We start from the raw sequence: 25,565 nt of genomic DNA, 5'->3' as shown, positions 1-25,565 counted from the left end.
CTTCTCCATGGATTTTAATACCTACTCCGAATTTTTCTTTTGTTTCCTTTACTGCTTGCTCAATATACAGATTGAATAACATCGGGGATAGGCTACAACCCTGTCTCAATCCCTTCCCAACCACTGCTTCCCTTTCATGTCCCTCGACTCTTAAAACTGCCTTTTGGTTTCTGTACAAGTTGTAAATAGTAGCCTTTCGCTCCCTGTATTTTACCCCTGCCACCTTCAGAATTTGAAAGAGAGTATTCCAGTCAACACTGTCAAAAGCTTTCTCTAAGTCTACAAATACTAGAATCTATTTTCTAAGATAAGTCGTAGGGTCAGTATCGTCTCACGTGTTCCAACATTTCTAGGGAATGCAAACCGATCTTACCCAAGGTCGGCTTCTACCAGTTTTTCCATTCATCTGTAAATAATTCACTAGTCTGCGAGAAAGATCCCGTAATGCTGAGTGTGCTACGCCTCCGTTCTCAAAATACAAGTTTTGTGGAATTATACAAATTATACTCTATTCGTCTGATACATTAGAGACGCTTTTGTAGTGCTAGTGGGCAAGGACTCGCGCTGTGGTTTTCGAGTGCGCTAGCTTTGGTTCACCGTGTATACAGGGTGAAAAGTATTTAAACCGACAAACTCTGGGAGGTTGTAGGGGACAGCAAAACAAATATTTCCCCTAATGTCATTTTTTCCTATGAGGATTATTTAAACCGGTGGAGGCCGTATTACACACTTCAGTTGTTAGGGGCCGTATTACGATCTTCAGTTTGTAAGTAGGCTCTTTAGGTTTTTTTATTGGTAACGCCACCTCTGTATAAAAATCACCGGCTGTGCTGTGTGCAGTCTGTGGCTGCTTTGAATTGTTGTAATACTCGCCAATGTAGTGTTAGGCAGCTGGCTGTGAACAGCGCGTAGCGTTGCGCAGTTGGAGGTGAGCCGCCAGCAGTGGTGGATGTGGGGAGAGAGATGGCGAAGTTTGGAAATTTGTAAGATATACAATGATCTGTTATGTATATTATGAGTTTTCAACATTATTAAGGTAAATACATTGTTTGTTCTCTATTAAAATCTTTCATTTGCTAACTATGCCTATCAGTAGTTAGTGCCTTCAGTAGTTTGAATCTTTTATTTAGCTGCCAGTAGTGGCGCTCACTGTATTGCAGTAGTTCGAGTAACCAAGATTTTTGTGAGGTAAGTGATTTGTGAAAGGTATAGGTTAATGTTAGTCAGGGCCATTCTTTTCTAGGGATTATTGAGAGTCAGATTGCGTTGCGCTAAAAATATTGTGTGTCAGTTTAAGCACAGTCATGTACAATTTTTCAAAGGGGACGTTACAAGTTGTTAGAGGGCGTATTACGCTCTTCAGTTGTAGGCAACTGCTGTCCGCCAGTGTAGTAGTGCATTGTCTCTGTTTACTAATGGACCGATACACATGGAGTGAGTACACTGACATGGTTGGTGCGAACTACGTAGCTCACCACAGCGGACTAGCTGCACAGCTGGTTTATCAACAACAACTTCCTAATCGCCGTATCCCGCATCATACGACCTTCGCTGCTGTGTACCAACGTCTGCGTGAGACCGAGTCATTTAGCAGATTACCTGGACAGGGACGCCGTCGCACTGTAAGAACGCTGCAATTTGAGGAAGCTGTCTTGCAGCATGTGGAGCGGGATCCTTCAATCAGCGCAATTGCACGTAACATGGGGACGAATCAGACGAATGTATGAACAGTCCTTCGAGAGCAATTGTTACGTCCATTTCACTTATAGCGTGTCCACAACCTGGAACCAGTTGATTATCCACCCAGAGCACAGTTTTCACAGTGGTACCTGGAACAGTGTGAAATGCATCCTACATTTCCATCCTCTGTGTTGTTTACCGATGAAGCAACGTTCGGGCGTGATGGAATCTTCAACATGCACAATTCGAATGTTTGGAGTGAGGATAACCCACATGCCACAGTTACTAGCGTTCATCAAGTGCGGTCCTTCGTTAATGTGTGGGTCGGTGTGTTGGGGACTGTTTAATTGGGCCGTATCTGCTACCTACGCCATTAAATGGCAGGGACTATTACAATTTTCTCGCCAGAGCATTGCCAGAATTGCTCCCTACAACACAACGCACCTGATTCCAACATGACGGGGCGCCGGCACATTTCAGTCGTAGTGTGCGTCGATTCCTTGACCGACGGTTCCCAGAAACGTGGATTGGCAGAGGTGGTCCTGTACCGTGGCCTGCTAGATCCCCAGATATGTCCCTTCTTGACCTTTTTGTGTGGGGAGAGGTGCTCAACCTTCTTTACGCAACTTCTTTTTCATCAGAAGAGGATCTGGTTGCCAGGATAGTAGCAGCAGCAGGAACAATTCGGGATACTCCTGCGGTTTTTGCCCGTGTCAGACAGAACATGATACGACGGTGTAACTTTTGTTTACGTGTGAGTGGAGGCATTTTTGAAAATCTACTGTAATTGAAATTGGGTTTTGTTAATGTGTTGTCTCTTGGTCATAAAAAAATATCGAAAAGTGTTTCTCAGTTTGATTAATTTGCCGCTAAAGAAATCTTTCTCTACCGGTTTAAATACCTGTCATAGGAAAAAATGACAATAGGGAAAAATATTTGTTTTGATGTCCCCTACAACCTCCCAGAGTTTATCGGTTTAAATACTTTTCTCCCTGTAGAGAACAAGAGAGGTCCTATCACAGCTACCTGGAGCACTACTGGGATGGAGAGGAAGAGAAAATCATGCGGCATCATATGACGGAGAACGCTCGCTACACGGTCGAAAGACTGATGACTTAAAAATAAAAACATACCGGCGCGACTGGTGTGAGGTTTACGCTGCGAGGGACCGGCCCCGTGGCACAGTGCTGCACCTCCGGCTGGATGCATTAGGAGGCGCCCGGAGCGCAGCAGTCGCCTCGCCGTTAATGGTCGAAACCACTTATCGCCTGCAATTACGTTAATTAACTTCTCAGCCTCTCTCGGGCGCCCGGAAAGGGAAAGAGAGAAAAATAAATGGGATCTGAGGATCGGAGCCATTTCTTTCCTCCGCGGATCACAAAGGGCGTGAGAAGGCGGCAGCTGAGGCGGAGCCGCTGCAAGCCGACAGCCCGGATGGATCGCTCCACCGGCGCGGAGGCTGCAAGAAAGCGCGGCGCTCCGGCACCCGAAATCTGCCAGAAAGAGGCTAACTCGGCGAAAGCGGCCAAGACGAGGACAAGTCGTAACCTACAGACACGGGCAGCAAAATCTGCATTATGAGTATTGCAGATCAATTCTTTACGCACACGAAGTGTTGGGTGCTATTGACAAGGAATTTCAAGTTGATTCCGTATGTCTAGATTTCCAGAACTCTTTGGATACTGTACCACATAAGCGGCTTATAGCGATTTCGCGTGCCTACGGAATATCGTCACAGTCGTTCAAATGGTTCAAATGGCTCTGAGCACAATGGGACTTAACATCTGAGGTCATCAGTCCCCTAGAACTTAGAACTACTTAAACCTAAGGACATCACACACATCCATGCCCGAGGCAGGATTCGAACCCACGGTATAACCACTCATTACTACTACAATACAACTTTACTATTATTGCTAATCAAATACCCATGCAAAGAACACTTTCGCATATACTTACTGTACATATTATACATGCTATGCATACTATATATACAATAAAGTATGGCAGGCCACGCCCCACAAAAAGAGATTTCCGGCAACTTTCCCCCAAATATCTTAAATCTATCTATTTCTTTAAACTATTATTTGTGATCAGTGTTTGTAACTCGATACGATCATGAAAGTCGACAGACATCCCAGACGGTTGAAACTGGTTATGTACACGTCATACGAGTAGTGACGTCACAGAGACGTGTCACCAAGGTGAGCCTAACGTTTCCCACACAAGGAAAGGTGCATCGATTGATTAGAAGACGGAGTGAAAACCAAGTTTATGTTGCATGAACTAAAAATACCAGAGATGCCGTTAGTAGTAATGCTATCCAGATAAAATACTTCCAAAATTTTCCAGTATCGAAATTTTGTTTCCTATAAATTTCCCCAAGGTTTCAGTTTCTGCAAAAGTTCCCCCAGAAAAATATTTTTCCTCAAAATTGCGAAGAAAACTATCTGAAGTCGTTGAGCGTTCGCGCCAGACGTTATCATGGGCTGCAGTTAGACCTAAGAAGATCCCCAGATTTATCTTCTGCTGCTGAAAGCCACTTTGGAAGAGTGTTACTATGTTTACTCGTGTTACTCACATCCTCTTCCTGGCGTAAACCGACTCTGCTCTATGGGGACGCGTTTATTGATGGCCGAGCAGATTCTGTTACGAGTGAGCCTCTCCGGGACCATGAACGTGATACTAACGAGAGCATTGGAGCGGTAGTTTTCGACTTATGAGGGTTCTCTGGTCGGCTTTATTGCAGCAATGATCTTAATTTTCTTGGAGAGAGGTGGCGGATTTCGTATCACTGAGATATTTGAAAAGAAGATGTTCAGCTGTTAGAAAGTAGCAGGACTACTGTGAAACAGAAAATCTAGGTTTTCATGCTCTTCGTTAACTTTTATGCCCTCTTCCAATTGAACTGCTTCCGTAGTAGCAGTGTACTGCAAACTGCTATCCGAATGCTGTACCGCAGTGCTGAAGCCGCCCGCCAGTCACTGTAAGCCAGAGACGCTACTAAAATGGGCCTCGTACTCACCAACTATAAGCCAGAGACGCTACTAAAATGGGCCTCGTACTCACCAACTATAAGCCAGAGACGCTACTAAAATGGGTCTCGTACTCACCAACTATAAGCCAGAGACGCTACTAAAATGGGTCTCGTACTCACCAACTATAAGCCAGAGACGCTACTAAAATGGGCCTCGTACTCACCAACTATAAGCCAGAGACGCTACTAAAATGGGCCTCGTACTCACCAACTATAAGCCAGAGACGCTACTAAAATGGGTCTCGTACTCACCAACTATAAGCCAGAGACGCTACTAAAATGGGTCTCGTACTCACCAACTATAAGCCAGAGACGCTACTAAAATGGGCCTCGTACTCACCAACTATAAGCCAGAGACGCTACTAAAATGGGCCTCGTACTCACCAACTATAAGCCAGAGACGCTACTAAAATGGGTCTCGTACTCACCAACTATAAGCCAGAGACGCTACTAAAATGGGTCTCGTACTCACCAACTATAAGCCAGAGACGCTACTAAAATGGGTCTCGTACTCACCAACTATAAGCCAGAGACGCTACTAAAATGGGTCTCGTACTCACCAACTATAAGCCAGAGACGCTACTAAAATGGGCCTCGTACTCACCAACTATAATCCAGAGACGCTACTAAAATGGGCCTCGTACTCACCAACTATAAGCCAGAGACGCTACTAAAATGGGCCTCTAACTCACCAACTATAAGCCAGTGACGCTACTAAAATGGGTCTCGTACTCACCAACTATAAGCCAGAGACGCTACTAAAATGGGCCTCTTACTCACCAACTATAAGCCAGTGACGCTACTAAAATGGGCCTCGTACTCACCAACTATAAGCCAGAGACGCTACTAAAATGGGCCTCGTACTCACCAACTATAAGCCAGAGACGCTACTAAAATGGGTCTCGTACTCACCAACTATAAGCCAGAGACGCTACTAAAATGGGTCTCGTACTCACCAACTATAAGCCAGAGACGCTACTAAAATGGGTCTCGTACTCACCAAATATAAGCCACAGACGCTACTAAAATGGGCCTCGTACTCACCAACTATAAGCCAGAGACGCTACTAAAATGGGACTCGTACTCACCAACTATAAGCCAGAGACGCTACTAAAATGGGCCTCGTACTCACCAACTATAAACCAGAGACGCTACTAAAATGGGCCTCGTACTCACCAACTATAAGCCAGAGACGCTACTAAAATGGGCCTCGTACTCACCAACTATAAGCCAGAGACGCTACTAAAATGGGCCTCTTACTCACCAACTATAAGCCAGAGACGCTACTAAAATGGGCCTCGTACTCACCAACTATAAGCCAGAGACGCTACTAAAATGGCAACCCCCACCGTACTCACCAACTAAGATGGCGCAGTGGATAGACCGTCAAAAACTAAACACAGATCAGGCACGAAAACAGGAAGAAGGTTTACTGAGCTGTGAAAAAAGGAGCAAAATAGAAACAGTCAATGGTCCAAGCTCAAGATGTGATGACGGTGTCCCTCGTGCCCCATACATATTTCACAAAATTATGAAATGTCCGTCCGGTCATTGAGGTGTCTGTTCACTATATTCAAATTCTTATCTGTTTCGTCGTGCAACAACCGTCTGCAACAGCGAGGTGTAACGAAGGGAGCTCCAGACATGCATACGAGGTCTGTTCATAAAATTCTGGAACGTTGTCCGCAAAATTTTTCTACGTTTACCTTTTACTTATTGTGCATGGACTCCTTCGAAATACTCTCTTCCACACACAATTGATACGCCGCTCCCAATACTGCTTCAACTCCTGGAAGCAATTCTGGCTGGATCACACGAAGCACCGTCTGCGAGGTTATCTTGTCTATCTTTGCAAATCTTCGTCCTTTCAGCAGGGTTTTCAACTTTGGAAATAAAAAAGTGTCCGTAGGGGCCATGTCTGTGGAGTACGAAGGATGAAGCAGCACAGTGATTTCGTTCTTTGTGCGATAGTCACGCGCCAAAGGGGATAAATGCGCGGTTGCGTTACCGTCATGGAAAAGGCATGAACTGTCTCGGCACGTATCACACCGTTTCCTTCTCTCATTGTCCCCACAGGCTTCAGAACACGTCCCGATAGTACCATCGAAATAGTTTGTCCTTGTGGTACGAATTCACGATGAACTAATCCCTCAAAGTCAAAGAAAACTGTCAGCACGGCATTGACATTTGACCTGAACCGACATGCTTTTTTTGGTTTGGGAGAACCTTTCCCGGCCCACTGTGAAGATTAAAACTTGGTCTCAACATCATAACGGTAGATCCACGTCTCGTCACCAGCTATGACTCCCTTAAGGAATATCTAGGTGTCATTTGCCTGATCCAAAAGCTCTTCGCATGTTGAGTGGGGAAGGTTTCTGTTGTGGCGTAGTAAGACAGCCACGCCACTCGGAAGTAGCCGAAAGGCACGCGTTACACTCACGCAGACTAGACATAGGTCTGAAACAGGATACGTAATGAATGCTATAAAGAAAAGTACGTAGCTACTGGAATACTTAACTTTAATCCTTCATTTGTATACATCGTTCTTGATGAGACATGCTTCATACGATAACTATCAATTGCTATGGTGCCTTGCTAGGTCGTAGCCATTGACTTAGCTGAAGGCTATTCTAACTATCTGCTCTGCAAATGAGCGAGGCTTCGACACTGTGCATCGCTAGCTACGTCGTCCGTACAACTGGGGCGAGTGCTAGTCCGTCTCTCGAGACCTGCCGTGTGGTGGCGCTCGGTCTGCGATCACTGACAGTGGCGACACGCGGGTCCGACATGTACTAATGGACCGCGGCCGATTTAAAGCTACCACCTAGCAAGTGTGGTGTCTGGCGGTGACACCACAGTTTCTCTGGTCTTGACTCATGAGCCGTGGGACGAATTTGGCGGCGACACGATGCGTTCCAAGACGCTGTGTCAGGATTTCAGTACGCGATCGAACTGAAATGTTACATTCCTCTGCAACCTCCTGGACAGTTAGTATTCGACTGGCACTCAGAATTTCGCTGACGTTCCTGACATAGACGTCGAATGGTGTCCTGAACGAGAGTCATCTTTAACTTCCGCCCGGCCGTTCTTAAACCGTGTGAACCATTCGTAACACCGAGTAGGACTTACGCACTCATCACCGTAGGCTTCCTGCATCGTTTGGCGTGTCTCTGTAAAGGTTTTCTTGAGTTTCAAGAAAAATTTAATGCAGGCACGTTGCTCCTCTAACTCTGCCATCTCGAAATTCGGAAAGTGTGCGACACAACGTTCTACTCAGTACAACACTGAACAATAATTAAAAGACATGCACCAGTGAAACTTCCGGCATTTACACATTAAACACTGTCATGTGCAGAAATGCCAGTCGCATTTCGCTCCAACGCACCACTGGCACGAAACTACGAATGTTCCGGAACTTTTTGAACAGACCTCTGCGCCAGTACCACATGTTATGATTCATATGTTCCGTTTCGAAAGTTTTGACTCTTGAATTCCTTTGCTGTAACATACACTCATGCTCATAAATCAAGGATAAAATCAAGGATAACTGCAGAATGTGGTACCACACAACGTGGCACTACACAAAACTGGCGCTAATTGCAAAGGCACATAGGGAACACACACGACACAGATCTGTCAGTCCACGGTATTGGTGATAAGTTGAGAAAACTGTCGCGAAACACATGTGCTACAAAACGCCACTGTTCCTGCTCATGTACCCCGACATCAATATGGGATATGATCACCATGCACACGTACACAGGCCGCACAACGGGTTGGCGTACTCTGGATCAGGTGGTCGAGTAGCTGCTGGGGTATAGTGTCCCATTCTTGCAGCGGTGCCTGTCGGAGCTCCTGGAGTGTCGTATGGGTTTGAAGAAGTGCAGCGATACGTCGACCGATAGCATCCCAGACGTGCTCGATGGGGTTTAGGTTTGGAGAACAGACAGGCCATTCCATTCGCATGATATCTTCTCTTTCAAGGTACTCCTCCACGATGGCAGCTCGGTGGAGCCATGCGTTATCATCCATGAGAAGGATGGTGGTACCCACTGCACCCCTGGAAAGGCGGACATACTTGTGCAAAATGACGTCCCGATACACCTGACCTGTTACAGTTCCTCTATCAAAGAGATGCAGGGTCGTATGTACACCAATCATAATGCCACCCTACACCATCAAACCACGACCTCCATACAGGTCCCTTTCAAGGACATTAAGGGGTTGGTATTTGGTTCCTGGTTCACGCCAGATGAAAAACCAGTGAGGATCACTGTTCAGACTATACCTGGACTCGTCCCCCTGAACCTAACCTAGGACCACTGTTCCAATGGCCATGTACTGTGTTCTTGACACCAGGCTTTACGGGCTCTCCTGTGACCAGGGGTCAGTGAAATGCACCTTGCAGGTCTCCAGGCGAATAAACCATTTCTGTTCAGTCGTCTGTAGACTGTGTGTCAGGAGACAACTGTTCCAGTGGCTGCGGTAAGGTGCCGAGCAAGTCTACCTGTAGTACCCCGTGGCCGTCTGCGGGCACTGATGGTGTTGTGATCTGTGAACTTTCCGTACTGTGGCGCCTGCACACGTTTCCTGTCTGCTGGAATCGTTGCCATAATCTTGAAATCACTATTTGTGCCACACGGAGGGCTGTGCTACGACCTGCCGTGTTTGACCAGCCTCCAGTCGCCCTAGTATTCTGCCCCACATAACGTCATCAATATGTGTTCTTTGAGTCATTTTTAACACACAGTCACCATTAGCACGTCTGAAAATGTCTGCACACTTACTCGCTGCACCGTACTCTGACATGCATCAACACACCTCTGCGTATGTGGACTGCTGCCAGCGCTACCGTGCGACGATCGCAGGTCAAATGCACCGCATGGTCATACCCCGAGGTGATTTAAACGCACAAACCGCCCACCAGAGCGTTCTTTCACCATGTATCAGCATTATCCTTGATTTATGAGCATGAGAGTAATTGACAGTCTATACGCCATCTCGCCTGCTCTCACTATTCACTACATTTATTTGATACGGTAATACATTCTTACCATATGACTCATATTCTTTAACCAATGTATAGGACGACAGTTGCCGAGACTATTGAAGGAGATCGTTTGCGTCGATGACAGGACCGTAAGTTCATAATTTTGTGGAAAAAAAAGACTCGAGTGAGGTTTGAACAAGGATCTCTCACTTCGCTGTTCTACGCCGTAACCACGCAACCACTATGCCACGGTTTATCTTACACTACTGGCCATTAAAATTGCTACACCACGAAGATGACGCGCTACAGATGCCAAATTTAACTGACAGGAAGAAGATGCAGTGATATGCAAATGATTAGCTTTTCAGAGCATTCACGCAAGGTTGGCGCCAGTGGCGACACCTACAACATACTGACATGAGGAGAGTTTCCAACCGATTTCTCATACACAAACAGCAGTTGACCGGCGTTGCCTGGTGAAACGTTCTTGTGATGCCTCATGTAAGGAGGAGAAATGCGTAGCATCACGTTTCCGACTTTGATAAAGGTCGGATTGTAGCCTATCGGTACTGCGGTTTATCGTATTGCGACATTTCTGCTCGCGTTGGTCGAGAATGGGTGGGTTCAGAAGGGTAAAACGGAACGCCGTGCTGGATCCCAACGGCCTCGTATGACTAGCAGTCGATATGACGGGCATCTTATCCGCATGGCTGTAACGGATCGTGCAGCCACGTCTCGATCCCTGAGTCAACAGATGGGGACGTTTAGAAGACAACGACCATCTGTACGAACAGTTCGACGACGTTTGCAGTAGCATGGACTCCCAGCTCGGAGACCATGGCTGCGGTTACCTTTGACGCTGCATCACAGACAGGAGCGCCTGCAATGGTGTACTCAACGACGAACCTGGGTGCACGAATGGCAAAACGTCACTTTTTCGGATGAATCCAGGTTCTGTTTACAGCATCAACACGTCTCGGTACCTCTTGTTCGCATTAACGGCACTTTGAACAGTGGACGTTACATGCCAGATGTGTTACGACTCGTGGCTCTACCCTTCATTCGATCCCTGCGAAACCCTACTTTTCAGCAGGATAATGCACGACCGCACGTTGCAGGTCCTGTACGGGCCTTTCTGGATACAGAAAATGTTCGACTGCTGCCCTGGTGAGCACATTCTCCAGATCTGTCACCAATTGAAAACGTCTGGTCAATGGTGGCCGAGCAACTGGCTCGTCACAATAGGCCAGTCACTACTCTTAATGAATTGTGGAATCGTGTTGAAGCTGTATGGGCAGCTGTACTGTACACGCCATCCAAGCTCGGTTTGACTTAAGGCCCAGGCGTATCAAGGTCGTTATTACGGCCAGAGGTGGTTCTCCTGGGTGCTGCTTTCTCAGGATCTATGCACCCAAATTGCGTGAAAATGTAATCGCATGTCAGTTCTAGTATATTTGTCCAAGGAATACCCGTTTATCATATGCATTGCTTCTTGGTGTAGCAATTTTAATGGCCAGTAGTGTAATTCACTCGATGTTGCCCATCTTGAGCTTGGACCGTTCACTGTTTGTATTTTGCTCCCTTTTTTTCACAGTTCAGTATAATTTCTTTCTGTTTTCGTGCCTGACCAGTGTTCTGGTTTTGACGTGCTATCCACGGGGCATTTTACGACTAAATCTGAGAGGGTTGCGATGGGGAGTTTCCCATGTAAGGAACCGCTCCTGATACTTCCCAGGCGGCGAGTGCTGCGTTAGCTGCCGCAGCCGCCAGCCGCCAGCCGCGCGACAGCAGCCGCACACCGCACCGAGCGGCGCCAGTTGCGGGTACTCACCGGCGACCTCGAGCGTGGCGTTGCGCGACTTGGCGACGCCGGCGGCGTTGCGAGCCTCGCACCAGTAGACGCCGGCGTCGGAGTCCTTGCGGCCGTGCACGACGCGCAGGAAGAAGAGCGAGCCGGTGGGCAGCAGGACGCGGCTGGAGCGCGCGTCCGCCGCCGACGTGCGCACCGGCTCGCCGTCCTTGAACCAGGCGATCGTGGGCTCTGGCTCGCCGTCCGCCTTGCAGTTGAGCGTGGCCGGGTCGTGGCGAGGCACCGTCGCGTCCGTGGGGTGCTCCGTGATGCGCGGCGGCCGCAGCGGCGTGCCCAGCTGCAGACCTGCCAACACACACCCACACACACGTTACCTCCTGTGCCGAGCCCACATTATCTACCTGTCATCGTGTCCCATCACTCGTCTTAATGGATCAGCAGGCATGCGGAACACTGTCATGAATAAAGGTTTTCAGAAAAGTATGTTATCAATCACCTGTTTTGGTGGCAGAAATGGTTTCTTTTGTTATTACCGGTTGCAAGTCCTCTAGCCACTGAAATGGCCTAGACCATGTATCGGATACTACAATAACGAATTAGAGATTTGGGACACGGAGATGAGTGAAGGTTTTCAGAAAAGTATGTTATCAGTAGCACTGAAAGACCTAAGTCGAAACAAGGTCCCGGGAGTAGACAACATTCCATTAGAACTACTGATAGCCTTGGGAGAGCCAGTCCTGACAAAACTCTACCATCTGGTGAGCAACATGTATGAGACAGGCGAAATCCCCTCAGACTTCAACAAGAATATAATAATTCCAATCCCAAAGAAGGCAGATGTTGACAGATGTGAAAATTACTGAACTATCAGTTTAATAACTCACAGCTGCAAAATACTAACTCGAATTCTTTACAGACGAATGGAAAAACTGGTAGAAGCCGACCTCGGGGAAGATCAGTTTGGATTCCGTAGAAATGTTGGAACACGTCAGGCAATACTGACCCTACGACTTATCTTAGAAGAAAGATTAAGGAAAGGCAAACCTACGTTTCTAGCATTTGTAGACTTAGAGAAAGCTTTTGACAATGTTGACTGGAATGCTCTCTTTCAAATTCTGAAGGTGGCAGGGGTAAAATACAGGGAGCGAAAGGCTATTTACAATTTGTACAGAAACCAGATGGCAGTTATAAGAGTCGAGGGGCATGAAAGAGAAGCAGTGGTTGGGAGGGTAGTGAGACAGGGTTGTAGCCTCTCCCCAATGCTATTCAATCTGTATATTGAGCAAGCAGTAAAGGAAACAATAGAAAAATTCGGAGTAGGTATTAAAATCCATGGAGAAGAAATAAAAACTTTGAGGTTCGCCGATGACATTGTAATTCTGTCATAGACAGCAAAGCACTTGGAAGAGCAGTTGAACGGAATGGACAGTGTCTTGAAACGAGAGTATAAAATGAACATCAACAAAAGCAAAACGAGGATAATGGAATGTAGTCGAATTAGGTCGGGTAATGCTGAGGGAATTAGATTAGGAAATGAGACACTTAAAGTAGTAAAGGAGTTTTGCTATTTGGGGAGCAAAATAACTGATAACGGTCGAAGTAGAGAGGATATAAAATGTAGACTGGCAAAGGCAAGGAAAGGGTTTCTGAAGAAGAGAAATTTATTAACACCGAGTATAGATTTAAATGTCAGGAAGTCGTTTCTGAAAGTGTTTGTATGGAGTGTAGCCATGTATGGAAGTGAAACATGGACGATAACTAGTTTAGACAAGAAGAGCATAGAAGGTTTGGAAATTTGGTACTACAGAAGAATGCTGAAGATTAGATGGGTAGATCACATAACTAATGAGGAGGTATTGAATAGGATTGGGGAGAAGAGAGGTTTGTGGCACACCTTGACTAGAAGAAGGGATCGATTGGTAGGACATGTTCTGAGGCATCAACGGATCACCAATTTAGTACGGGAGGGCAGCGTGGAGGGTAAAAATCGTAGAGGGAGACCAAGAGATGAATACTCTAAGCAGGTTCAGAAGGATGTAGGCTGCAGTAGGTACTGAGAGATGAAGAAGCTTGCACAGGATAGAGTAGCATGGAGAATTGTATCAAACCAGTCTCAGGACTGAAGACCACAACAACAACATGTTATCAATCACATGTTTTGGTGGCAGAAATGGTTTCTTTTGTCATTACCGGTTTCAACTCACCTAGCTACTAAAATGTTTTAGAATGTGTATCGGATACTACAGTAACGCATTAGGCCGTGTATCGGGTACTGCAATACTGTTTGCCATGTATTAGAAGCTACACTAGATTTTCAACGCTAAAATGCCCGCAAACAATGCCCATAGTCGACGAAAAACACTTTATAAAGCTTCCAGGGTTCGGTAAGAAACTTCCGCACACTTTTAGCTTTAATTGACAGTATTTGGAATAACTGAAGTGTAGTCGTTGGGATAAAGGTAGCTGTGGGAATGAAGAAAAATCAGATTTAAAAATAAAAATAAATCAAACGACGTGAAATAAAGAAACTTCCTGGAAGATTAAAACTGCGTGCCGGACCGAGACTCGAACTCGGTTCGCAGGAGAGCTTCTGCGAAGTTTGGAATGTAGCAGACGAGGTACTGGCGAAAGTAAACTTGTGAGGACAAGTCGTGGGTAGTTCAGTCGGTGGAGCACTTGCTCGTGAAAGGCGAAGGTCCCTAGTTCGAGTCTCGGTTTGGCACACAGTTTTAATCTGCCAGGAAATCAGGGAGTTTCATATCGGCACATACTCCGCTGAGGAACAGAAATTTCGTTCTGACGTGAAATAATAATCGTGAATTTATGATACAGCCTACATACATTTCCGTGTGTCCAGAAATGTGTTTTGCTTTCGAAATGTTTCTCTCGGCTTGTAAGACAGGCAGATATGAGGGACTGTCAGTACAGCAACATAACGTATATCATCAACACGACAAACATTTTCAGCTACAGTAAGCGCGTTAGGCAGTAGCAGCAAAAGATATATCACACTTAGAGGGAGCAATTACAAGTACAAGGGTTGTCCAGAAAGTAAGTTCCGTTCGGTCGCGAAATGGAAACCACAGTGAAAGCCAGTAACGTTTTATTTGCAACAGTTAGGTACACCTTCCAACTACTTCTCCGCATAGTCGCCGCTCCGACTTTGGGTGTTGTTGTTGTGTTGCATCAACTTTCCAATATCCTCGTCATAGAAAGCATCCACCTGTGCTTTCGGCCAGTTACCTACACTGGTCTGCAGCTCGTTGTCGGTGGAAAAATTTTGTCTTCATAGCCAGCGGTTTTTGTGAGTATAGATGAGACTCAGGGGGAGCCAATTACGGACTGTATTGTGGGTGATCAAACACTTCTCATCGGAAACGCTGCAGGAGCGTCTTCATTGCCCCTGCGGTGTGCGGCCGAGGATTGCCATGAAGAAGGAACCGCTCGACAGTTGTGTTATGTGGGCTGCATGACACAGGCGAAATCTCTAACCAGGCCTTCATACTTGGCGGGAGACACTATTCCCTACGCATCTTTACGTGCTCACTGTTCACTCAGAACTGAAAAGAGCGACGCGACACGCTCGACGGGCACACTAGAGACACTGACCAGCATATCTGTGCTTTACCGGATTTTCCCAGTGGTTTCAATTTCGCGACCGATCGGAACTTACTTCCTGGACAGCTCTCGTATACAGGGTGTTACAAAAAGGTACGGCCAAACTTTCAGGAAACATTCCTCACACACAAATAAAGAAAATATGTGGACATGTGTCCGGAAACGCTTAATTTCCATGTTAGAGCTCATTTTAGTTTCGTCCACCTACGCTCAATGGAGCACGTTATCATGATTTCATACGGGATACTCTACCTGTGCTGCTAGAACATGTGCCTTTACAAGTACGACACAACATGTGGTTCATGCACGATGGAGCTCCTGCACATTTCAGTCGAAGTGTTCGTAAGCTTCTCAACAACAGATTCGGTGACCGATGGATTGGTAGAGGTGGACCAATTCCGTGGCCTCCACGCTCTCCTGACCTCAACCCTCTTGACTTTCATTTATGGGGGCATTTGAAAGTTCTTGTCTACGCAGCCCCGGTACCAAATGTAGAGACTCTTCGTGCTCGTATTGTGGACGGCTGTGATACAATACGCCACTCTGCAGGGCTGCATCAGCGCATCATGGATTCCATGTGACGGAGGGTGGATGCATGTATCCTCGCTAACGGAGGACATTTTGAACATTCCCTGTAAGAAAGTGTTTGAGGTCACGCTGGTACGTTCTGTTGCTGTGTGTTTCCATTCTATGATTAGTGTGATTTAAAGAGAAGTAATAAAATGAACTCTAACATGGAAAGTAAGCGTTTCTGGACACATGTCCACATAACATATTTTCTTTCTTTGTGTGTGAGGAATGTTTCCAGAAAGTTTGGCCGTACCTTTTTGTAACACCCTGTATTTGTCGCTTCGGAAAGTATAATCGTGGGACAGACGGGCAGAGATAATGGACTACTGCAGTGGTCACGGTTATAACCTACGACGATGCTGTATACAAATCATTCAGAAAATAAGTTATTTGTAATAAGAAAATGTTAGTTAGTTTCCTAAAATATAGGTATGAAGCTGCGCGTCCACGATGCCTCTTTTATCTTAAAATTTTCCCCAAATAGAAATTTTAACGCAAAATAGGTAGGCAATGTCAGAAGCCGTTTAGAAAACCTTCCTAACTATACCTCATTCGTCCCTGCACGAATAGTAGGTGTTGAGAAAAAGGGATGTTGACTTGAGAAATAATATACAGGGCTATTACAAATGATTGAAGCGATTTCATAAATTCACTGTAGCTCCATTCATTGACATATGGTCACGACACACTGCAGATACGTAGAAAAACTCATAAAGTTTTGTTCGGCTGAAGCCGCACTTCAGGTTTCTGCAGCCAGAGCGCTCGAGAGCGCAGTGAGACAAAATCGCGACAAGAGCCGAGAAAGCGTATGTCGTGCTTGAAATGCACTCACATCAGTCAGTCATAACAGTGCAACGACACTTCAGGACGAAGTTCAACAAAGATCCACCAACTGCTAACTCCATTCGGTGATGGTATGCGCAGTTTAAAGCTTCTGGATGCCTCTGTAAGGGGAAATCAACGGGTCGGCCTTCAGTGAGCGAAGAAACGGTTGAACGCGTGCGGGCAAGCTTCACGCGTAGCCCGCGGAAGTCGACGAATAAAGCAAGCAGGGAGCTAAACGTACCACAGCCGACGGTTTGGAAAATCTTACGGAAAAGGCTAAAGCAGAAGCCTTACCGTTTACAATTGTTACAAGCCCTGAAACCCGATGACAAAGTCAAACGCTTTGAATTTTCGGCGCGGTTGCAACAGCTCATGGAAGAGGATGCGTTCAGTGCGAAACTTGTTTTCAGTGATGAAGCAACATTTTTTCTTAATGATGAAGTGAACAGACACAATGTGCGAATATGGGCGATAGAGAATCCTCACGCATTCGTGCAGCAAATTCGCAATTCACCAAAAGTTAACGTGTTTTGTGCAATCTCACGGTTTAAAGTTTATGGCCCCTTTTTCTTCTGCGAAAAAAACGTTACAGGACACGTGTAATTGGACATGATGGAAAATTGGCTCATGCCACATCTGGAGATCGACAGCGCCGACTTCATCTTTCAACAGGATGGTGCGCCACCGCACTTCCATCATGATGTTCGGCATTTCATAAACAGGAGACTGGAAAACCGATGGATCGGTCGTGGTGGAGATCATGATCAGCAATTCATGTCATGGCCTCCACGCTCTCCCGACTTTACCCCAAGTGATTTCTTACTGTGTGGTTATGTGAAAGATTCAGTGTTTAAACCTCCTCTACCAAGAAACGTGCCAAAACTGCGAGCTCGCATCAACGATGCTTTCGAACTCATTGATGGGGACATGCTGCGCCGAGTGTGGGAGGAACTTGATTATCGGCTTGATGTCTGCCGAATCACTAAAGGGGCACATATCGAACATTTGTGAATGCCTAAAAAAACTTTCTGAGTTTTTGTATGTGTGTGCAAAGCATTGTGAAAATATCTCAACTAATAAAGTTATTGTAGAGCTGTGAAATCGCTTCAATCATTTGTAATAACCCTGTGCTATGGTCTTCAACATTTATATTTACATGACTTTATATTGTCATACTGAAAACATAATTACACAATACTGATGTTCCAACATAATAGTTATTTAATACAGGGTGAGTCACCTAACGTTACCACTGGATATATTTCGTAAACCACATCAAATACTGACGAACCGATTCCACAGACCGAACGTGAGGAGAGGGGCTAGTGTAATTGTTTAATACAAACCATACAAAAATGCACGGAAGTATGTTTTTTAACACAAACCTACGTTTTTTTAAATGGAACCCCGTTAGTTTTGTTAGCACATCTGAACATATAAATAAATACGTAATCAGTGCCGTTTGTTGCATTGTAAAATGTTAATTACATCCGGACATATTGTAACCTAAAGTTGACGCTTGAGTACCACTCCTCCGCTGTTCGATCGTGTGTGTCGGAGAGCACCGAATTACGTAGGGATCCAAAGGGAACGATGATGGACCTTAGGTACAGAAGTGACTGGAACAGCACATTGCTTCCACATGCTAACACCTTTTTATTGGTCTTTTTCACTGACGCACATGTACGTTACCATGAGGGGTGAGGTACACGTACACACGTGGTTTCCGTTTTCAATTACGGAGTGGAATAGAGTGTGTCCCGACATGTCAGGCCAATAGATGTTCAATGTGGTGGCCATCATTTGCTGCACACAATTGCAATCTCTGGCGCAATGAATGTCGTACACGCCGCAGTACATCTGGTGTAATGTCGCCGCAAGCTGCCACAATACGTTGTTTCGTATCCTCTGGGGTTGTAGGCACATCTCGGTACACATTCTCCTTTAACGTACCCCACAGAAACAAGTCCAGAGATGTAAGATCAGGAGGACGGGCTGGCCAATTTATGCGTCCTCCACGTCCTATGAAACGCCCGTCGAACATCCTGTCAAGGGTCAGCCTAGTGTTAATTGTGGAATATGCAGGTGCACCATCATGCAGATACCACATACGTCGACGCGTTTCCAGTGGGACATTTTCGAGCAACGTTGGCAGATCATTCTGTAGAAACGCGATTTATGTTGCAGTGCTCTCCGATACACACGATCGAACAATGTAGGAGTGGTACTCCAACGTCAACTTTAGGTTATAATATCTCCGGATGTAATTAACATGTTACAATGCAACAAACGGCACTGATTACGTATTTGTTTATATGTTCAGATGTGCTAACAAAACTAACGGGGTTCCATTTAAAAAAACGTAGGTTTGTGTTAAAAAACATACTTCCGTGCATTTTTGTATGGTTTGCATTAAACAATTACACTAGCCCCTCTTCTCACGTTCGGTCTGTGGAATCGGTTCGTCAGTATTTGATGTGGTTTACGAAATATATCCAGCGGTAACGTTAGGTGACTCGCCCTGTATATATGAAAGCGTGCTGTCTGTTCTTTTGGACATGTCCGGAAGAACATACACAACGCATCCATATAACTGATTCGTCTCTATGGGCAATGAATCCACCACGGTCAGTGCGGTCCGCAGTTCGTGGTCTAATGGCTGCGTGTTCGGTCAGAGGGTTAGCTGCCCTATGCAATGAAAAACTGAGTCAACGGCTCAACACTGAAATTGAACTGGTGTCATGGGGCATCCGCACCGAACAAATGCAACGAACAATATCGAACAAAATGAGAAAAAAAAAAGAGTTAACGTTGCTGCCTCTGGATCACATGGTCTCGGGTTCGATTCCCGGCCGGACTGAGAATTTTCTCTGCCCGCGGACAGGTCTTTTTGTGTAGTCCTCAGCATTTCATCATCATCATCATCATAATTCGTGACAGTTGCTAGATTGGACTGCGTTAAAAACTGGACTGTGTAAAAATTGGGACTTTGTACGGGTACTGATGGTCACGCAGTTGAGCGCCCCACGAACCAAACATCATCATCATCATCATCTTCATTGCGCATGCTTGCACGATCACGTCCGACCTTCTGTCGGAATCTCAAAGTAACAAGTAAGGGGGGACATGGACTGGGGATAGGTGGCGCTGGGTGAGAATTTTTGTCGCTCAGGAGGCGTGCCGATATAGTCCATGCAAGTGGAATCAACACTGTGTCAGATTGTCGTACTGGTTAACGCAACTTCACTCCCCGCCGCCGAGTTAGCATAAGGTCCCGACGCAGCTAACATCAGTAGCCCCTTTCGTTTCCTTTCCTCCCCCTCCCCTCTCTTCACCGTCAATTGACATAATATTTATATAATAGTTCGTTATGAACTGCCTTTCGGCTTACCACGCCATCTTCAGAAAGCCAAAAGCCATTTCATAGCGAACTATTAAATAAATACAAGAGATATTTTTTTTTCCAACCTCCAGTCGGTCGCAAAATTAAAACCACAGTGAAAATGCGATGAAGCTTTGTGCAGGTGTGTTGTGCAATGTCTCTAGTATGCCCATAGATAGCGTTACCGTCGCACTTTTCAGTTCCGAGCACACAGTGGGTACGTAAGGACGCTTAGAAGTACAGAATATCGCGCCAAGTGTGAAATGTTTGCAGAGAGGTTTAGCCTGATTTCATGCAGCCCACATAACGCCTCATGCGTTTACTGCTTCAGGCCAGAACTCGGCTGCACACTGTAGGTGTAACTACGAAGCTCATGCAGCGTTTTCAATGGGAAATGTTTGATCACCCACTATACAGCTTAGACTTGGCTCCCTCTAATTTTCTGGCTATGAGGACGTCCGTTTGGCACAGACCAGCGTAAGGAATTGGCGGAAAGCACTGGTGGTTACCTGCTATGACGAGGGTATCGCAAAGTTGGTACCCAGCTGCGACAAATGTCTATGTCGGATCAGCGACTATGTCGAGAAGTGGCTGTAAGGGATAGCTAACTGTTGCAAGTAAAATATTTTTGATTTTTAGCTTGGTTTCCATTTCACAATTGATGGGAGGCTAAAAAAAAAAGAAAAATAGCCCTTGTATTATTGTGGGACCTCAATATTGTCTATGTTCTCAATATATCTATTTTCCTGCACTTATCGAAGAAATATTCTATAAATATTACAATATTCAATTTAGTCTCGCAATTTGAGAAAGAAAAGGAAGGTTTCTGACGAACAGTAGTTACACCCATATTTGCGACATATATGTTTCTAAGGAAGTTTGACTGTGGCTAATGCTTGATCTACTTCGACAACGACCACGTCATCTGTAAAAAGACCGAAAGACTAAGCAAACTATTAAAATACGGAAATTGATACGTAATCTCGCGAAAGAGCTTCAAAAACTTCACAAAAAAGTTATTGCATTTCGACAATTTGTATTTCACTGAAGAGCTTTGAGGAAGGAGTAAACACAATACACTTTAAATTACGACAGAGCTGTCGCGTTGGGATAAAATTCACGTAGCCTACAAATAAGTAAATCAAAATTCTAAAACACACTTAAGTCTCACAACTATCGATACCAACATAATATTTGGATTTTTATAACATTGATGCAGTTATCGACATTATTACTGACAAGATATTGGCACCAGGGAGGTAAAGACCTTTGAGAACCTCTTAATTTCAAGTATGAAGTGTAACAGGTGATAAACATATTTTTTCGCGTGATCTGACAGCAAATTAACAATTTCGGATTTTTCCCTGTACTTGTACTGTGAAAATTTGCTTCTTGCCAAATTTCATGATTCTAAGTCAACGTAACCTACACTATAGGTTTTGATGTGTGTTTTCGAGTATCAAAATATGCGATACAAATGGCTGTTTCTTGTGGTTTCATTGACTCAGAAACATAAAATTTTTACGCCGCCAGTAGATTATCAACCTTAGTACGTGACATACATTTGAACTTGATGCGCCAAACTGTTCCAAAGAAAAAGGGTCTTAACAGACAGATAGACAGACAGACAGAAGGATAAAATTACAAATATATAATATAATTTTTTCCATATTTTGCAGTTTCAAACGTAACTATATTCAATACACCGGAATTTTTAGCATCCTCATACATTCTTCTCTCCATAACGATGCTAAAAAGTTAAAAACGCTTACCTTGGACTACGTGTAAACACTGTTCATTTTTACTACTATTTCACACATATTTTTCGCGATTGTGTTACGAAATTCATAACCTAACACAGACATTTTCATGACTGGAATATGCACTTCACTTCATTCAAGAGAAAAAACGAAGCATGTATTTACGCAAATTGCACCTGATGATGGACAACAGAATCCGAAATGCATCGTAAATTTAATAAAACACGAAAAGTTGTGACTGAAGGCGTTTTTTAATTCGGACTTCCAGTGGACAAAAATATATTATTTTTCGTGTGTATAGTTACAGCTTAACAATTAGCGGCTTTTTTCCTTGTCTTGTACAGTTAAACCTTGCTTATTGCCAAATTTCATGATTCTAGGTCAGCAGGAAGTGCACTAGAGTTTCTCATGAGCGAATTTTCAAAAATGGTTCAAATGGCTCTGAGTAAAATATCGTTCAAATGGCTCTGAGCACTATGGGACTTAACATCTGAGGTCATCAGTCCCCTAGAACTTAGAACTATTTAAACCTAACTAACCTAAGGACATCAAACGCATCCATGCCCGAGGCAGGATTCGAACCTGCGACCGTAGCAGCAGCGCGGTTCCGGACTGAAGCGCCTAGAACCGCTCGGCCATAATGGCCGGCAGCGAATTTTCAAGTATGAAAATATGTGACATAAATGACTATATATTTTGATGGAATTTATTTAGAAGCTTAAAATTCGTACAGCAGCAAGAGACCACACATCTTAATGGGAGACCTAAATTTACACGTGTTATGTAAACTCCTTCCTGAGAAAAAGGTTCTTAAAAAATCGGACGGACAGACAGACAGACAGACTGGATAATAATGCGATCTTATAAGGGTTCCGTTTGTACAGATTCAGGTCCGAAATCCTGAAAAAGATCAAAAATGCGAAATTTAGGAGTTGCAAACGTGACGGTGAATGCGAGCGTCGTCCGTATGCAGAGAAGTCGCCTCTGTACCCGCCTGTGATAAACATTACAACGGCAGGAGAATCACGTAGCCCGTGGCCCGGATGCGCAGTTCCGCTGCTCCTCGCACGGCAAGAGCATATTTTACTACCGGCGAGGATTTTTATTTATACGGGCGACCCGGGCGCACGCCCGCCGTAAAAGACCACTTGCCGCGATAGGCGGCGCGCACGTAACGCATAAACAATACGCCACGCCGGCCCCGGCTCCGGCGGAGGCCCGCCCGACGTTCGGCCCACGGAGGGCTATACAGGACGCGACGGCGGCGTCCCAGGGAAAACCCGGCAGAGTAGCGAGTAGCGAGTAGCGGCGGCGATTACGGGGCCGCGCTGGGGGCGGAATTAGGCCACAACTCGCCGTCGCTCTCTCCGCTTCGCTCCGTCCGGCTCTCTCTCTCTCTCTCCCTCCCTCCCTCCCTCACCCTCCCCCCCTCTCACTCTCACTCTTTCCCGTCACTCTGTCCGTCCCTTTCTCCTCTTTGTTCCGGCAGTGCCCGATGATGAATCGCTGACGCTGCAGAGTCGACAAAACTGCGTTATGCGCTCTGCAATTGTGTCCTGATGGGGTGCAGTTTTGCGCTAACAGGAGTTGCTTGCGGCAGAAGACCCGAATGGAATTACCACTCTGCTGCGCCGCTGATAACAACGCCGCCTCCCCCCCCCCCCCCCCTCCCAAACCGACAAGTTTACACGTGCTGATTGAGTTATAACGTCCTCGAGGCGAGGTTCCAATTGCTAGATCCTGGTGAGCCTCACCTACTCGGCTAGTAGCTAGGGGTGGTGGAGCACAGAGTTCGCTAGAACGTATTCTCCGTTGGCGCATTATCAAATACACTCCTGGAAATGGAAAAAAGAACACATTGACACCGGTGTGTCAGACCCACCATACTTGCTCCGGACACTGCGAGAAGGCTGTACAAGCAATGATCACACGCACGGCACAGCGGACACATCAGGAACCGCGGTGTTGGCCGTCGAATGGCGCTAGCTGCGCAGCATTTGTGCACCGCCGCCGTCAGTGTCAGCCAGTTTGCCGTGGCATACGGAGCTCCATCGGAGTCTTTAACACTGGTAGCATGCCGCGACAGCGTGGACGTGAACCGTATGTGCAGTTGACGGACTTTGAGCGAGGGCGTATAGTGGGCATGCGGGAGGCCGGGTGGACGTACCGCCGAATTGCTCAACACGTGGGGCGTGAGGTCTCCACAGTACATCGATGTTGTCGCCAGTGGTCGGCGGAAGGTGCACGTGCCCGTCGACCTGGGACCGTACCGCAGCGACGCACGGCTGCACGCCAAGACCGTAGGATCCTACGCAGTGCTGTAGGGGACCGCACCGCCACTTCCCAGCAAATTAGAGACACTGTTGCTCCTGGGGTATCGGCGAGGACCATTCGCAACCGTCTCCATGAAGCTGGACTACGGTCCCGCACACCGTTAGGCCGTCTTTCGCTCACGCCCCAACATCGTGCAGCCCGCCTCCAGTGGTGTCGCGACAGGCATGAATGGAGGGACGAATGGAGACGTGCCGTCTTCAGCGATGAGAGTCGCTTCTGCCTTGGTGCCAATGATGGTCGTATGCGTGTTTGGCGCCGTGCAGGTGAGCGCCACAATCAGGACTGCATACGACCGAGGCACACAGGGCCAACACCCGGCATCATGGTGTGGGGAGCGATCTCCTACATTGGCCGTACACCACTGGTGATCGTCGAGGGGACACTGAATAGTGCACGGTACATCCAAACCGTCATCGAACCCATCGTTCTACCATTCCTAGACCGGCAAGGGAACTTGCTGTTCCAACAGGACAATGCACGTCCGCATGTATCCCATGCCACCCAACGTGCTCTAGAAGGTGTAAGTTAACTACCCTGGCCAGCAAGATCTCCGGATCTGTCCCCCATTGAGCATGTTTGGGACTGGATGAAGCGTCGTCTCACACGGTGTGCACGTCCAGCACAAACGCTGGTCCAACTGAGGCGCCAGGTGGAAATGGCATGGCAAGCCGTTCCACAGGACTACATCCAGCATGTCTACGATCGTCTCCATGGGAGAATAGCAGCCTGCATTGCTGCGAAAGGTGGATATACACTGTACTAGTGCCGACATTGTGCATGCTCTGTTGCCTGTGTCTATGTGCCTGTGGTTCTGTCAGTGTGATCATGTGATGTATCTGACCCCAGGAATGTGTCAATAAAGTTTCCCCTTCCTGGGACAATGAATTCACGGTGTTCTTATTTCAATTTCCAGGAGTGTATATCAAAGAACTTCGCAAAGCAATATGACACGTTATTACGTTCAAGGCCGCTTTAAAATTACACTGTTCGCATTGCCGGTTTCGGCACCTAGTTGCCATTTTCAGATGTAATCAATCCACTAACAACATACGAAATATGTCATTCAGTACCGAAGAGCGTTGTAACTAAGGATGGTGTGCCTAGGAATAAACAATGGTTTTTGGTCTACGCTTCAGTCTAGCGACTGATTTTAGAATCGGATGAAGGAACTAGCACTAGAGATTACCAAAAGCAGTTTCTGGCGTTTTATACATTTTTTCGATGCCTTTAGACATTTGAAAATACGAGGGGCGTTTGAAGTCCGTGCAAAGTCCGAGAGATGGCACCACCGGTTCGTATCGAGGTCATGTTTAGTTAATAGCATCTTTTGAAAGAATGCACACCAAATTTCAACCACATTGGTCTATTTCTTTGTGTTTAGCATTCGTGTGATTCAAGGAAGTAGAGTGATTGTCAAAAAATGGACGAAAAAGAATTTCGTGTGGTGATTAAAAATTACTTTATGACAGGCAAAACGCCTCAGGAGATTAAAGAGAAGCTTGATAAACATTACGGTGACTCTGTACCTTCGTTTAGAACAGTTTATAAATGGTTTCAAA

At 46.0% G+C, this 25,565-nt stretch overlaps 1 protein-coding gene across 1 annotated transcript in view; it reads right to left on the bottom strand.

The window, feature by feature from the left end:
* Positions 1–25,565, bottom strand: part of LOC126237500 (roundabout homolog 2-like) — a 102,948-nt gene that overhangs the window by 54,594 nt on the left and 22,789 nt on the right. Inside the window, exon 2 of the mRNA XM_049947758.1 lies at positions 11,539–11,862. Coding sequence (XP_049803715.1) covers positions 11,539–11,862 — 324 coding nt within the window. The remainder of the gene's footprint in view (positions 1–11,538; positions 11,863–25,565) is intronic.

The sequence above is a fragment of the Schistocerca nitens genome, chromosome 1 (genome assembly GCF_023898315.1).
Source record: "Schistocerca nitens isolate TAMUIC-IGC-003100 chromosome 1, iqSchNite1.1, whole genome shotgun sequence".
NCBI classification, from domain to species: domain Eukaryota; kingdom Metazoa; phylum Arthropoda; class Insecta; order Orthoptera; family Acrididae; genus Schistocerca; species Schistocerca nitens.
Note: the sequence above shows the minus strand (reverse complement) of the source record. Positions and strands in the feature narration are given on the sequence as shown.